The 16956-nt window shown below is 40.7% G+C and overlaps 1 protein-coding gene across 2 annotated transcripts in view; it reads left to right on the forward strand.

Moving 5' to 3' along the window:
* Positions 1-1566: 1566 nt before the first annotated feature.
* Positions 1567-16956, forward strand: part of ak8 (adenylate kinase 8) — a 159149-nt gene continuing 143759 nt past the window's right edge. The window contains exons 1-3 of one of the 2 annotated variants that reach the window (XM_060841099.1): positions 1567-1628; positions 1942-2055; positions 7601-7669. In XM_060841099.1, coding sequence (XP_060697082.1) covers positions 1593-1628; positions 1942-2055; positions 7601-7669 — 219 coding nt within the window. In that variant the 5' untranslated portion in view covers positions 1567-1592. Of the gene's footprint in view, positions 1629-1941; positions 2056-7600; positions 7670-16956 lie in introns of those variants that run through there. The other variant, XM_060841100.1, reaches the window with a different exon arrangement.

Consider the following 16956-nt stretch of genomic DNA (forward strand, 5'->3'; position numbering starts at 1 on the left):
GGTCAAGCAGCATCAAAGGAGAAGGAGAATCGGCGTTTCGGGCATAAGCCCTTCTTCAGGAATGCTTCAGGAATTCCAGCACCACATTTTTAAGCTCTGATCCCCAGCATCTGCAGTCCTCACTTTCTCCATGGTGGTTCAGTGACAGGCTTGTTAATGGATAGGTATATGGTAGATACAGTTCAGAAGAGAAAAATGTAAAGTAGTTAATTTTGTGGGGAAAAGAACATTGAAAGACAATTTTTTAACAGGCTTTCTTTTACAGCTTGGAACGGAAGAGAAAAGTAAAAAGGGTAGCTTTTTTGCTGGAATAAAGAAAATTAAGCAGAATCTAATACATTTTTTAAAATTATGATTGTTTACCTTTTCAAAAACAATGAAAAATACTTTTCTAATAGCTGGTTCATTGATTAACTATTAGCTTTACTGATGATCATGAGTAGATGATGGGGCAATAATTAGCCAGGTTGGATGTGTTCTGCATTTTGTGTACAGGTCACACTTGGGCAATTTTTCTATATTGTCAGGTAGATGCCAATGTTTAACTGTATTAAGAGAGCTTGGCCAGGGGAGTAGTAAGTTCTAGAGGACAAGTCTTTAGTACAATTGCCGGAATGTTATCAGGGCCCACAGCCTTTGTGGTATCCAGTGCTTCTAGCTGTTTCTTGATTTCAGAGTCAACCATAGTACTATGTCTTCAGATTCACATGTAGGCCATACCAGGTGAGGATAGCAGATTTCTTTCCCTGAAGCACATTAGTAGGCCAGTTGGGTTTTTCTGACAATGGTTTCATGGTCAGCAGTAGCTTCTTATGTCCAGATCTTTATTTTATATTGAATTCAAATTCCACCATCTGCTGTATTCAAACCATGGTCCCTAAGACATTAGCTGAGTTTCTGAATTAATAATTTACTGATAATATCACGAGGCCATTGCCTCCCTAATGGTAATAGGTTTATATAACAGTTTTCTTTCTGCCTCAGTACAGGGTTTAAAGGCCAAGAAAAATAGAGCTGGAATTTTGCTTTTATTTTACATCCAAGGGTGATTTTTATTAAAACAAATTTTGGACATTTCCTATATAATTGGTGTTTTATATTATTCCTATTTTGGAAAAGGGTCCGGATCCTGCTTTGGCAGATGGTGGAATTTAAATTCAATAAAAATCTAGAATTAAGAGCCTAATGATGACCATAAATCCATTGTTGATTGTCAGAAACATTACTCCTATTTTAGAGTATCTCTGTCGTATAGTACCGTATATACTCATGTATAGGTCGATCTCATATATAAGTTGCCCCCATATTTTTGGGCTCAAATAATCTTGTATTTTCCATATAACTCATGTATTAGTTGACCATAGTTCTTCACAATCACAAATCAACATTTATGAGTCAGTGTGCCTACCTGTTGTACTTCGCTCGGTTTTCCTGCCTGTTGGCCAAACTATTCCGTTCCGGGTCTTCCAGTCTGTCAGCTGTCACGCTGTGCTCCAGGTTTTCAGAATTACTGTAATGGTACGACAGTACAGGGTGACCGCTGTACCTGCAGAGTCGGTTTACCAGGTGGTTTATCACGACCTGAACAGGGAATGTTCCAGAACCAGAGACCAGGGGCTGCCAGGAAGGTAAATTTCCCATTTTATCTATTTTGTAGATAAATATTCAATAATGATCATAATTCTTTTTCCTTCTGTTGCTTATTATTTTATGTAGTGATCTGGCTCTTGATTGTCCATTTTTGACTCAAACCAAGCATGAATTTCATCTCTTTGAAAACAATACCTCGTGTATTAGTCGAGCTCTTTTTAAATTTCAGCTTAAAAAAAAAACTATCTTCAAAATTTGACCTATACGCAAGTATATACAGTTATTCCAAAAGCCTGAAAGATCTCTGGTAATATTCCCCATGTATAAGACTTTGCATTTTCCTTTCTCTAGGCCAAATTGCTATGTGACAAGATCAATACAAATGTTCTTACTTTGGACAACATGTTAGCAAATGGAAAATCTGAAGTCGCTAACATAATTCACAGATTAAACAACAGAAATAAGGTACAGTAACACTACTTAAGATGTTGTTTTGTGATAAATTGCCTGTAGCCATTTTAAGTATGTATATAGAGTCATAGAGTCATACAGCATAGAAACAGACCCTTTGGTCCAACTAGTCCATGCTGACCATAATCTCAAACTAAAATTAGTTCCACCTGCCTGCACTTGGCCCATATCCCTCCAAGCATTTCTTCTTCATGTACATTATCCAAATGTCATTTAAATGTTGTAACTGTACCCACATCCACCACTTCCTCTGGATGTTCATGCCATACGTGAACTACGCTGTAAAGAAAATTGCCCCTCGTGTTTTATTTAAATCTTTCTCCTCTCAGCTTGAAAATATACTCCCAGACTTGAAATCCCCAACTGTAGGGTAAACAATATGCCATTCACCTTAACTGTACCCCTCATGATTTTATAAACTTCTATAAGGTCACCTCTCAACCTCCTACACTTTAGTGAAAAATGTTCCAGCCTATCCAGCCTCTCCTTATAATTCAAACCATTCATTCCTGGCAACGTCCTGGTAAATCTCTTATGAAACCCTCTCCAGCTTAATAACATCCATCCTATAACAGGGCAATCAAAACTAGACACAGTACTTCAGAAGAGGCCTCACCAACATCCTGTAAAACCTCAACATACCATCTCCCAACTCCTGTACTCAAATATCTGAGCAATGAAGGCTGGCTCATGTTTTCAAATAGTAGATGTTAGAAATTGGTGACTGCAACGGAGAAGCTGACTACATGTTTTCTTGCACATGCTAGACTAATTTAAAGTAAAGTGGATTTTCAAATTTAAATGACTAATGGGAAATAAATTCTCTTCGATATTTTTGCTCAATTTTTCTTGAAGGAGACACATGGTTTTATTAGCACTCGTAATTTCTGACATACCATCTGTGGCTGTTTTTAATACATAGTCAGCTGTTTGATACATGTGAGCTGTTTGACCTTCAGGATTGTCACAAGTGAACAAGAATCCTGACTTGATGGGCCACAGATGCATTTGTTCTGTTTAGGTGTTAGTTGCAAATTCTGCCTTGTATCCTTCAGCTTCTCCTTGCTTTCCGCAGGAATGCTGATTACAATTGCAACACTCTGACCAGTTCATGGGTTATGAGTCAACTTGCATTTGGCAACATGTAATGTTTACAGAGATATGGAAGCAGTCACTTAGATTATTCTCTTGGCTAAACTGATTGCTCCCCCTGTAGTTTGTGGATATGTTGTGATATTGACATTGCTGTTTTTAACATACATTATACCGAGTCCTGGTTCAATTGAGGGAGTTTAGTCTTATTTCATTTTTTAAATAAATATTGCCTATTTAAATTCATTTTAAGAATTACTCTAGTGTGGAAGTGGATAAAAATGAGTAGGGTTACTCAATGCTAATTAAAGGAGTAAAACTCTGCACAAGGGAGATAATAGCTCTGGAAAAATGATTATAATGCAGCTCCTTAAAGAGCAACAGGGGCATTAATTATATTCTTAGTACTCTACTCTTGATTTGAAAAAATGTAATTGTGAGTCAGGCTGTAATGATACCCTTTCCTGGGCTTTAAAGTTTTGGATGTCCAATACTTTTCTAACATTAATTTTGACTATGGAGAGAAAAGGGACCATTCAGTACGGGAGTTAAGTCAGGCTTGATGTAGAGAAAGAATCTTTTCAGAAATAATGATTTAAAAGAGGAAGAGCTAATTTCCAAGTCCTTCAAAGTTGATTACTTCAACAAGAACTTGCATTACATTACAAAGAAAATGTCTTAAGGGAAAATGCTTCACAAAGACATAAACAAAAATATTAACATGTTAATATACTGGGCAGATAATTATACTGTTTCTGGGTGCATTCATGCATTGTCTTGATGGACATTCCTTTGGCTAACTAACACTTCAGATTTAAATTTAACTATTTTATAATTTGAGATATATATTGCATTAATAATTTATTTAAAAAATAAAACATAATATTCACAATATGGTATTGTGAAAGTGATCTGCAGAGTTGCCCTTTTTATGCATATCTTTCCAGACAGACATACATGTACGAGGTAAAAACAATGACTGCAGATGCTGGAAACCAGATTCTGGATTAGTGGTGCTGGAAGAGCACAGCAGTTCAGGCAGCATCCTAAGTGCAGCGAAATCGACGTTTCGGTCAAAAGCCATTCATCAGGAATAAAGGCAGTGAGCCTGAAGCGTGGAGAGATAAGCTAGAGGAGGGTGGGGGTAAGGAAAAAGTAGCATAGACTCCCTGAGATTCTCTTGTAGAGAGAGGAGGAAACCTTCTTCAGGGCAGGCATCCTTGCAAGAGGATTCGCAGTAGGGTTAAAATCAACAAGGTACATGTACAACCAGAATATTGTTCTGTATGGCCATGGCATTTTATTAAACCCTTTTGAACGAATTGTGTGCATAAGTTTGGGAAGATTGTAGGTGAACAGCAGATTCTGCAGGAAATGAGCCTTGTATTCTTCCCAGACATGTTTAGACTGTCAGTGACTTTAGCGAGTTTTGAGAAAATTTTGTTTTTTATATGCTTTTGGTTTTTCTACACATTTCTGTAAGTTGATAGGCTGCAATGGTTAGTGTCACTGAATGCACTAAAAATACCATCAATCTTGATCTATGAAAGACAAATGATCTATTTTCAGTGGGATCAATATAATTTGATCTTTTCTGTTCCTAAGGGCTGAATTCCACTTTTTTGTTTCTGTTGACTCTGTCAAGTTTCATGGAGGTTATCTCTGTCTGAGACCTAATGAATTTTCTCACGTTAGTATCCCAAACTTGCCTCATTAACTAGCTATTCCATCACTGTGGTGGCGTTCTTGTCTGTTGCCAGCCTGACTTTACCACTTACTTTACCCAGAATTTGTCACTACTGTGATATGTGCAATGGATCAGTACCCTCATACTGGTGCCATTTTAAAAGGCTGGTATACACCAGGGTAAACAATGTCAGTCTGAACTGCCCTGCACAGTTTGTGGAGAGGATTATATAGAGGAGGATTCTCCTCTTTTTGTGTGAGCAGCAGGTGAAGCCATGACATCTGATCCTGTGAGCCTGGTCCAATCTTGTCACCCCATTGCCATTCTGTCTCAGTTGTCTGGAGAAATACCCAAAGTATGGGAAAGAGGTAAGTGACCTTCTTTGCTCCACCAAGATAAGTGCCACCATCTTCACTCTGTTCTTCACATTCATTTTATTTCTATGACTGTACACACCTCCCACCAAGGTTTATGTTCTACCACACTTACTATTGAATGCAATATCTTTCCTCGCTCCTGAATCAACTCAAGCCTCTCTCTAACTCTGTGCTGCCTATTCACCTGTTTGGGATAACACACCATTATTACCCCATCTGTAGCAGCACTAATAGTTGTGCCACCCATGATCATCCCTCATTCTGTCATTCCAAGATAGAGTAGGGAAATCCAAGCCATTTAGGCTGCCTGATATTCGGTTTCTCACCTTTTGCCACATAAGGATCCTGAATCTGACCACCTCAAATTGACTGATTGTGTCCAAGTCCCAGGACTGTGATCAGAGACTACTTTTCACTTACTGTGCCAGGATGCACTGACTTAACTGATCTCCTCTGACTTAACTGAGGACTGCTGACAAACATGCCAACTTCCTGGCTTTGTGTCTGCGCTAAATAGCAAGGCAGTACACAAGTATACTTAATCTTCATTATATGTGGATCCACTATTCATGGTTCCATGTACTCGTGAGGCCAGCCTCAGACGTGATTCCTTTTTTAACCCTGTTGTCAGCTCCTGATGGATCATGCAGAACTTCTAGGTCTGTCAGGATGGATAGGGAATTTCCATTCTTCTGCAGTTTTATGTTATCCGCATGAGATCTGTGCCCCATCTCCTGCAGCTATATTGTGAGTCTGATAGCTCTTCTTGGGGGGGGGTCACAGGCAAAATGCCATTAGCATCCAGGTCAGCTCACAGCCAGAAGTGCTCGAAGTGTCCTTGCAGGAGCATTCCAATGATAGTTGCTAGTGCATCCTACAGTGCAACTTTAAGTGCAGAAATGTACTGTAAGTGGATTGGAAATGTGCTATCATCATGCGAAAGGCTAGCAAGTGTTAAGTGCCAAGGTCCATGGATGTTGGGTCCATGTGGTTGCTGCCCATGTAGTGTGCCCTGAAGTGCTGGTACAGGCTGCCCAGAATAGAGGTTCCTAGGAGCATGAAGTGAGCTGCAGCCACCAGATACCACACAGATTTCCAACTTGAAAATTCTGTGCATTTAGTTTCCGTACATTGAGTGGTAGGATAGGAAACTGCATATTAATGAAGTGAGAAGAACAATTAATTAGACTGACATCAAGCAATAATTCCCCTCAATAGGCATCTCTTAACTGCCTAAAAAGAATGTCACCTGAATGGTCAGAACTCTGTTTAAATGTGAAGCTAGTTGCTTGCGATATTGAGATAGCAATGCTAAACTTCTCCCAGATTGTCCCAGATTTCTCACCATAATCAATATTGTCAAGACCCTGAATCTGCCCTAACATTTCTTAAGATAAAATTCTCTTAAACTCTTTTAAATGAATGAATGCATTAGCACTTTCTTTTTGTTCTCGTCATAAAGGATCTGCATTACAATATTAACACAATGTAGTGACATTTAAAGTTAGGAATTAAAATTGCTTCACATTTAAATTAGAGAAAACAATGTAACTAGTTGAACACAAGTTCTACTCAAGCAACAACGTTATTTTATCTTTTCTATGATCAAGTAATTTCATTGAAATATTTAAATTCATGGAAAGGTCATTACAGTTGAGAACAAATAACATTGTCGGGGTGGTGTGGGGAGGGGCATTCAAGGTAATGATCCAGGAATCAAACTGCACTTCATCAGTATAGATTATAATTAAAATGATTTCTGTTACAATGTTTATCAGTCAGATTTTACATATTTTATGTTATGTGTATAAATTGGAAACACAATGAAGGTCAGGAAATATAACTTTATAACCCAATCATAGGACTGACCATTACATTTGTTAGTTTGTTTGTTCTTTGCATCTGTCGGATGTTCTTTGTGAATCTTCTGTGTTGTAAAAGTTGCCATACTTTAGCTCCAGATGGTAGACATAAATCTTAACCAATTTGGACATACTTACTAATTTTTTTCATCCAGATTTTCTAAAAAGCCTAAAACAACTTTAAAAGATTGCCTTGTATAGCAGGACTACACAAAATGAGTTTGTAACTTTCATAACCTCTGTCAGTGTGACACTTCAAAGGGATGAAGCAGAGACTGGCTGTGGAAGCAAGCAGCATGATCCACCACAAGCAGGCAGTGCGTCCACACTCCCACTGCGCTGGACCATGGGTCTCGAGCCAACAGCCCCATGGGACCCAGTAACTGTCAAAAAAAAAGTGCCTGCCGATTCTCTTCACTTTTCTCCTTCAGCCTAATCATGTAGGGGCTTTGGAATTCCTTTTGAACTCCGCTCTGAATATTCACCCTCTCATCTCTTTGCAATTCTCTTTTGCTTTGCAGGAAATTCCCAATACACTATGGGCAAAGCTGATCCTAGAACGGCTGTCAAAAATGGACTGCATCAAACGGGTAGGAATCGCTCCTGTAGGAATAGTCAAAGAGCAATTACACAGCATGCACACATACTTGGCATTCAGCAGTGGAATGAGTGGGGGATTGGTTCAGGCAGTGGATGATTGCTCTGTCGAACAGCAGTGGGGGAGTTTGAAAGTTTATTAAGAGGATAAAGTGCAGGATGAGTGTGTGCATATGCTAATCTGATAGTTGAGCGTTGATCAAAGACTAAACACAGAATCCAACTGATTGCCTGGAGCAGTATTCAGGGCTGGGATGGGCTATGTCACCCAGAAACCAGACAGAATAGTCAAATGAAAACATACAGCTAGTTGGTTAGTAAGGCAGCTGCTTCAAATTTTTATTTAGCATAGAGTAATTTTTAGAATTTGTTTGACATTTTCAATAAAATATGCACCATCACACACATTTTAACAGTTGTGAAAACAATTATAGAGCTAACTTGCAGTTATTTTAAAAACAATTTTCTTAATTCCGACTTGTTATTTTACTGAAAGTCTAAAACGGAATGGCATTTGAGTTGGCCAAAATGTGTGGATTTCAGCATTATTTATACAACAGGTTTTCTCTTCATCTATCACTGTGCCTGTGTATCTATGTGTACCTAAGACACATAAAAGTGATGTCTTTTTGTTCCCTATCTCATCTATGATTTTTTTTCTGCACAAAATGAACTGGCTGAATAGTTGGATGAATTGTTACAACTAGTTCTGAGCAAGTTTCCCACAAAAATGGTGAAGGATTCCTGCATGTTTGCAAAGAGCGTACAGGATTTGCATATCGATAACATTGTTGTGTTCATTGATTATTTGACATTTCTAGCCTGTTCACCAATGTATCGCTCAAGGAAGCCATAGATATTTGCACTGCAGCATTTTATCATGGCAATATAGACCTGCCAGTCAGTATTCATTGAATGTGTAGAACTCAACAACTCACACAGTTAAGTTCAGTTTTATCAACAATGTGTATGCCCAAATAGTTGGTGTTGCCATAGGATGCCCTGCTTGGTCCAGCTCTCACAAACATTTTTGGGTTTCATGAAAAACATGTCCTAGATGGAATGATATTATATCTAGAGGACTGGAGTACAACATTGCAGAATTTATACTGCAGTTATACAAAACCCTATTTAGACCCCACTTGGAGTCCTGTTAGCAGATCTGGGCATCACATCTTAGGTAGGATATATTAGCCTCTAGGAAGTACAATGCAGGTTTACAACTTTAATGGTTAGTTTGAGGAGTGATTATAAAAAATAGGACTATTTTGTCTAGAACTTTAGAGGCTTCTGAGGTTATCTGATAGAAATCTTCAAGATATTAACACAAAAAGAAAAGAAGATTGAGGATTCTGGAAGTAAGGGGCATAGTCTGAGAATTAGGGCCAGAACATTCAGGAGAGATGTTAGGAAATGCTTCAGCGCACAAAATGTGGTTGCTGTTAGGAACTCTCTTCCACAAACACTAGTGGAATGTTGGATCAGTTATTGATTTTAAATCTGATATAGACAATTTTTTGTTAAGCAAAGATACAAAGTGATACAGGCCAATGACAGATGTATAGAGTTAGGCCCCAGATAACCATGATCTCATTGAATGGTGGAACAGGCTTGAGGGGCTGAATAGCCTACTTCTGTTCCTATGTTCCTATAATAATACATAACCTCCTACCACTTGCACTTTTCCGATGTGTAGGTGATAATTGTATCCATAGCAGCATATAAGAATTTCCTTACATGTCTGAATGGACTTCACCCTATCATTAAATTCACCTTTGAAATGGAGCAATCAACTGTGCGCCATTTCAATGATCATCCCAGTTGAGAAAGCAGCCTTGCAGTTCTGTACAACTGCCTACTGCAAGTCTATTTTCAATGGTCGATATGCACCTTGGGATTCCTATAGTACCACATGGTATAAGCTTGGTCTTATTGGCAACTTCATAAATAGGGTGGTGGCTATTTGTTCACCATGCAGACTTGGATTATGTAAAAGTGCATATCCAAGCCATCCTGTTGAATAATGACTACTCTAAGGCAGTCACATTTTGTCTGAAAACACTCCAGTCCATCTCCAGTGAACAGTATCTCAAAGCTTTGACTAACAGGTGAAGCTAACTCTTTTATATTGCTTGTATTCAGTTGAAGCAGTAATAATCTTTGCCATTAAAAAGGTGTGGTCAGCAAGCCTGTAAAGCAACTGAGTTATATGTTGTATGAATTTCAGTGACAGTGTTGTAGACTGTAAATTACAGTGACTGGCAGATTGATTCGAACAGCATATTCCTTCAGTTGTTTCAACCAGCAAGGTACTTAACATACCCAACTTGCTAAATAATACTGCGTGTACTAAAAGTTATGCTGATAAATAATTTTAAGATTATTGGACAGGTTTGTGGTTTTACATCTTTGTATGCCATACGCTATTAACCCACTGTTCATTGAAGACAGAAAGAATGTGTACACATTGTGCCTGTTTCATAAGTAACAAAGCTGGTGACAGCCACTCACTGGTTCATTTCTCAGGGCAATGCAACGACCAATTAGATTTAACCTGTCTGGTTGAGATTTAAATAAAGCTTGGAAGTAAACTGTCAGTTATCACCTACCTGGTGAGTCCATTTGCTAATCAACCAACAAGTTTTTCTTGTACAGTATAAAATATTGTTATTTCTCAATTCACTGGTATTTCTTTCAAATTGTTTCTATGAATGCAAGATGAGAAACTTTGACAGAATATCTTTTTAGCAAGACTCAGATTCTGTGCTATGCAATGGCTATCAGATTATATTATTACTCATTCTATTTATCTACATAATAATCATAAAATAGCCACTGTAAACATTTACCCAACCAGCATCTAGGAAACAATGTAGAATGTGGTATGTTCCTGCACATTCTGAACTGGAAATGGTCTCTATTGATAAAAGCTCCCACCTGTAGAAGGAAGTGTTACATAGAATTTGACAGAAACAGAGAACACTATAGATTCTAATGATCATCTGAAACATAATGGGCTGAGTTTTACCAGAAATTAGTAGAGTGTCAATGTTGGCAAATTTCATGGAGGGGTTTTCTCAGTAAGCCCTTGTAAAATTTCTCTGAAACTATTCCCCAAAATTCATCTCATTAACTATGCACCTTATTGTTGACAAAGTGTATTGCACAGGCTGCAACATTGACCCCTAGTCATAGGAAAATGAGATAAAATAGTATGATCTGGCACAGGTTGCATTGGTCTCACAGCCTGAGTACATTTGTAGGTCAGGGATTAAGAAATGTCACATGTCCCCAGTGGCTCCTTGGACATAGCCAGTTACATGCAAGTTCAACAGTCACTTTAACAGCTACAGGGATCGGATGATCACACACTCCTTCATAATGTAGATCCCACTGCAACAGTTTACATAGTTCTGTGACAGGATATCCTCAGTCTGCAGTGACACAACACCTTACTCATCTGGAAGAATTGAGTACAGTTGACCATAAGACCATAATGATACCATAAGGAGTAGGAATTTAAATTGGCCATCAGTCCATTGAGTCTGTTCTGTCATTCTATTAAATCATATCTGATCTGATAATTCTCAAATCCACATTCCCAAGTTTTCCCAGTGACGCTTGATACTCTTAATGATTAAAAATCTGTCTCTCTCAGTCTTGAATATGCTTAATGACCCAGCATCAAAAGCCCTGTACTGTAAAGAATTTCACAGATTCACTACTCTGTGAAAGTAGAAATTCCTTCTCATCTCTACCTTAAATGTGTGACCCCTTTTACATCTTCTGGTTCTAGACTCTCCCAGCAGCAGTAACAACTTTTCCACATCTACCCTGTCAAGTCCCCTCAGGATCTTATATGTTTCAGTGAGATTTCCTCTCATTCTTATAAATTCTAGATATTTTCCTAAGCAACCTGTTCAGAGACATTAATATACACTTCAGGAGCAGGTGGCACATGAATCTGGAACTCCTGGCCAATCACTGCACCACAGGAGCACCTTTCTTCCAGGTTCTAATAAGTACAGGCCCGACCTATTCTCCTCCTAAGACAGTCCCTCTAAACCTAGCATCAGTCTAGTGAACCTTCTTTGAACTGTCCCAATGTCAGTATAAGTTTCCTTTGATAGGGGATCCACACTGTTCACTGTATTCTAGTTGTGGTATAACTAGTTCCTTGTATAGTTAGAGTAAAACATTCATACATTCCCTTTGAAATAAAGTCCAATATTCCTTTTGCATTCCCCATTATCTGTTGAATTTGGATGCTAGCTTTACGTAATTCATGGGCGATAACTCCCAAATACCTTTGCTGTATGTTTTCTGTTGTCTTCCTCCATTTTAAACAATATTCAGTTCCTTTAATCATACTTCCAAAGTGCACCTGTTAAATATTTGCCCACTTGTTTAATTTGTCGATATCCCTCTGCAGCTATTTCTGTTATCCTCACTACTTAGCTGCTGTGTCAACTGTACATATTGTAAATTCTGAAGGGACCTTCAGTTTTGATACTTTCATGTGAGACTGCTTGGCATCTACTAGAGGTTGCTGTAGTATTTCACTTGCTGGGGCATCTGTTGATTCTCAATTTCTCTGCACCTCTGTTGCACTGCAGCAGCAATGATGATAACCCCTGCTGTGGCTGGATCCTTTGGTCTTGCTCCCAATGAACCTGTGTGGGAATTATCAAAAACAGAATAAGTTGTTCGTAATGTGAGCAGTCAGGATTCACATCACTCACAAAAGATGGTTTAGCAGGGAGATTTAAGCTGGGCGGCACTCGAAACAGTCTGCTGTGTTGGGCTCTGTGCCATACCCCAAGCAAGGTGGGCTCCTACTCCCCCTGCCATTAGCCACCCCTGAGAAAAAAATTCAGTATAAAGTAGGCAGAACACCCAGAACCTTCTGAATTTGGATTTGGAGGCTTTGGAGTTGAGATGAAGAAGAATAAAGGAAAAGGAGTTAGGGGAGAGCTGCAGACAGGGCACTCCCCGACTCTGTTGGGTACACCTCCAGCTGCTGCTTCGATTCCTGTGGCGGCGCCTCTGAGCTCGGTGGAGCAGCAGGAGTTTGCAAAACTCTGAAAAATTCAAAACAGTGCTGGAACCGATGACTGCCATGCTGACAAAGCATGAGCAGGAGATGGGGCATTGGGTCGACACGTGGCAGTGGTCGAGCAAAGGACTGCAGCGTCGGAGACTGTGACGGAGAACTCCGAGGGGTGGATCCGAACCATGGAAGGCCAGGTCCGGGCTTTGCTAGAACAGGTCGACAACCTCGAAAATCGAGGTTAGAGAAAAACTTATGTATAGTGCGTCTTCCAGAGCGTGAGGAAGACAAGAACCTGGCTGAGTTCCTTGAGAAGTGGCTCCCAGAGTTGCTGGGGCAGGAAATTGAGTCGGGCCGGGTGAATGTGGAGCTGGCTCACCGGATCGCAATGCGCAGGTCTGGGTCGGGTCAACGCCCCTGTTCGGTCCTAGTGCGACTCCAGCACTATAAAAAGAAACAGTTAATAATAGAAACAGCCAGAAAACTGGGAAGAGCTCTGTAGACCCTGCTATATAAGGGTTTGAAAATAATGTTTTCCGAGGATTTTTCTGGGGCCATAATTAACAAGAGAAAGTCTTTTCATGATGTTAAGAAAAAAAATGAAGAGACTTGAATATTCATTATTCTCTGAGGTACCCAGTAATACTGCGTTTTAATTATGGGGGATCTGTCCATAACTTTGACTCGCCGGAAAAAGCAAAAGAATTTGTGAACTCTGAAATAATTGCCTTGGGCCGAGGGGAAAAGAGGAAAAGATGTTTGCAGACAATAGCATAATTTTTTTATCTTCTCTTTCTTTGTTCTAAATTTGGTTTGTTTAATATTGTATCCATATGGTAATTATTTGTTGTTTTACTGTGCTTTTTTTTCTGGGTGAAGGGTGGCTACTGCTTTGCTATACAGATGTATGGGGTTGAGATATGTCCGGGGGGGGGGGCTTCCATTGTTAACTTTCATGAGTCTAAGTAATATGGTTTTTTCCAGTTGCCTAGGTTTGGGGCGCAGCCTTAACTGGAAAGTTCCAGGGTGGCTGGAAGGTTGGGAGTAAATGTCACCAATGGGCGAAGGGGGAGCTTTGTCGTTTAAGTGTGTATTTGTTTAAGTCAGGCATACTGGTTAGTTGTTTAGTTTTAGTAGTATTCATAGAAATAGTTTTTAGATTTTGTAAAGTCTATGTTTTTTCCACTCACTGCACATTGAATGGGCCTCTCCTCTCCAGGGACTGCAGGCTATAATGTGTGATCTTGGCTAGCAATCTGTTCAGATGGTGCACCTGGACCACAAAAGGAAGCCATTCCCCCATTAAAATGAAAAGGTGCTCTCAAACCTTAAGAAGGAAAGGGTTGACATTGCTGTGCTGCAATGTTCCCTAATTGATAGGGAACATCAGAAGTTACAGCGGGGGAATACAATATGGTATTCTACTCCTCCTTCAATTCCAAAAGCAGAGGAGTGGCCATACTAGTATGAAGGAAGCTCCCATTTCAGGTGATGGATCAAATCAAGGATGAGTATGGACGGGTCATCATTCTCAAGCTCTGGTGCATGAAGAAGAGTATGGCATCCTGAATATTCCCCAGCGCATCCTCTCAAATTTTTAATTGGCGCAGTCTCTAAATTAATAACGCTTGGGGTGCGCAGCACAATTGTAGGAGACTTTAATCACCTCATGGACCCTGGGGTAGACAGGATGCCAGCGGGTCTGTAGGGTACACCTCTGCTGTCCAGGAAGCAAGTGGACTGTGTAAGGAGTTTGGGCTAGTGTATGTGAGAGGTATCTTCGCCCTAATGGGAGGGATCTTGCGTTTTACTCCAATCCACATGAATGCCACACAAGAATTGCTATGTTCTTTATCTGTCGGTTTTATTGGACTTGGTGTTGGCCTGCAGGATTGGAAACGTAACTATTTCGGACCATGCAGCAGTGTACTTGGGTGTTAAGACCAAGGGTAGTGGAATAAACACATAACACTGGCGCATGGATCTGTTTCTGTTGAGGGACGGCAACTTTGTCCAGTACATTTCAAGGGAGTTCAGGGCTTTCTGGAACATCAATGGGAGTACAGCCAGTAATTCATCGGTGCTGTGGGAGACCGCCAAGGCATATTTAAGGTATTTGATTATTTCATATTCAACAACTAGAAAGAGGTAGGGGAACAGCAGCGGATGCTTGAGGCCTGGCTGAAAGCAGCCAAGTCAGCATATTATAACTATCTGTATTAAAGTTACAGCGGGTCATGGATCTTCAGGCTGCTCTGGACTCAGTGCTCATACAAGTGGCGAAGAGAGGGTCTCCTTTGCAAAGCAAAGGCTGTTTGAATATGAAGATCAGCCAGGCAGATACCTGGCTTTTAGGGAGAGAACTGGTAACATGACTAGCGAGCTGAAAAAGATTAATGCCAGAGTTTGGGAATTCTATGCAGAATCAGAAGGCGGTGAGGATCGAGTAGCGAGAATGGAATTCTTTTTTGTCAACCTGGACCTTCCCGGTATAACGCAGAGCAGGCCCCCCTTTTGAATGCACCTCTGACGACACAAGAGGTGCAAGAGGCGATAAGGCAGTTCCAAGGTGGCAAGGCACCCGGTCCAGATGGGTACCCTAGATTAGATTAGATTAGATTACTTACAGTGTGGAAACAGGCCCTTCGACCCAACAAGTCCACACCGACCCGCCGAAGCGCAACCCACCCATACCTCTACATTTACCCCTTACCTAACACTATGGGCAATTTAGCATGGCCAATTCACCTGACCTGCACATCTTTGGACTGTGGGAGGAAACCGGAGCACCCGGAGGAAACCCACGCAGACACGGGGAGAACGTGCAAACTCCACACAGTCAGTCGCCTGAGGCGGGAATTGAACCCAGGTCTCAGGCGCTGTGAGGCAGCAGTGCTAACCACTGTGCCACCATGCTGCCCACCTTGTAAAACACACTAGTGTGTTTTACAAGGACACACATGTAAGCTGAACGGCTTCTGGGGATGTATAGTAATTTGTATAGCCAGGACTACCTTACGCCCTCCCTAATGGATGCCAATATCTCCTCAGTTTGAAAGAAAGGGAAGGACCCTGAGGACAGTGTGTCGTACAGACCTATCTCATTGTTGAATGTAGACTTCAAACTTTTATCCAAGCTGCTGACTCTGAGGTTGGAAAAGGTGCTGCCTGCTATTATCAAAGAAGACCAGATGGTTTGTATCCTAGGGTCACAGCTCTTCCAATAATATCAGGAGGATATTGAATATAGTGCAAGTATGTCAGCAGAGATTGATTCCAGCTTTGGTGGTCACCTTGGATGCAGAAAAGGCATTTGGGTGGAGTGACCATATCTCTTTGGTGTTCTAGACCGCTTTGGTCTTGGAGGGGGGCGGCCTTCGCTAGGTGGTTGGCAATATTATATAGAGGCGGTTATCATCAAATTGAATAATTTTAATGTGGGAGAAGCAGCCGACAGGGATGTTCTCTCTCGCCGCTGCTGTTTATCTTGGTAAATGAGCTGTTGGCGGCTGCCATCCGGAAGGGCCCTAAAATAGTGGCACCAAAGGTGGGAATTGGGGAGCTCAAAATTACTCTTTATGTGGATGATGTCCTTCTATTTCTGGCTGACCCGGAAAAGTCTGTACCCCGGCTAATATAAAAAAATTATATTATTTGGCAGTTTTCTGGATACAGGTTAAATTTTACAAAGTCGGAAGTCATGGGAGAATTGGTGGAAGTGCCAGAGATGGAGGGTAGAACACAATTTCCTTTTTGGTGATTGCAGAAAGATTTTCTCTACCTGGGAATGTTTATTACCCCTACCTTCCATCAGCTGTACAGAGCTACTTTGTACAATTGTTTGAGAGGATAAAGCAGGACTTGCAGTGGTGGAAGGAGCTACCCATACCGTGGCTAGACCGTATAGCCCTGATTAAAATGAATGTTCTTTTATTTGGTGCCATAAGCACCCCCTAATTAAATTCGCCAAGCTGCAACGTCTACAGGATATGGGGGTGGGGTTGGGGGGTGGGGGGGGGAGGGTGGAGGAGGTGGCAGGGCTGGTGTTGGGGGTGGATGTCCCAGATCTGAAGAGATACCAAATAGGCACCTTGCTCTCATATGTGAATGACCGGATGCATGAGGACTAGAGACTGATATGGCTTGATGTTGAGGGCTTGCAGGCAAGGTGTCCCCTCTTCAGTTTACTGTTTATGGACAAGATGAGATCCATGGCTGAACATTGTGAAA

The sequence above is a fragment of the Hemiscyllium ocellatum genome, chromosome 21, assembly GCF_020745735.1.
Source record: "Hemiscyllium ocellatum isolate sHemOce1 chromosome 21, sHemOce1.pat.X.cur, whole genome shotgun sequence".
In the NCBI taxonomy this organism is placed as follows: Eukaryota; Metazoa; Chordata; class Chondrichthyes; order Orectolobiformes; family Hemiscylliidae; genus Hemiscyllium; species Hemiscyllium ocellatum.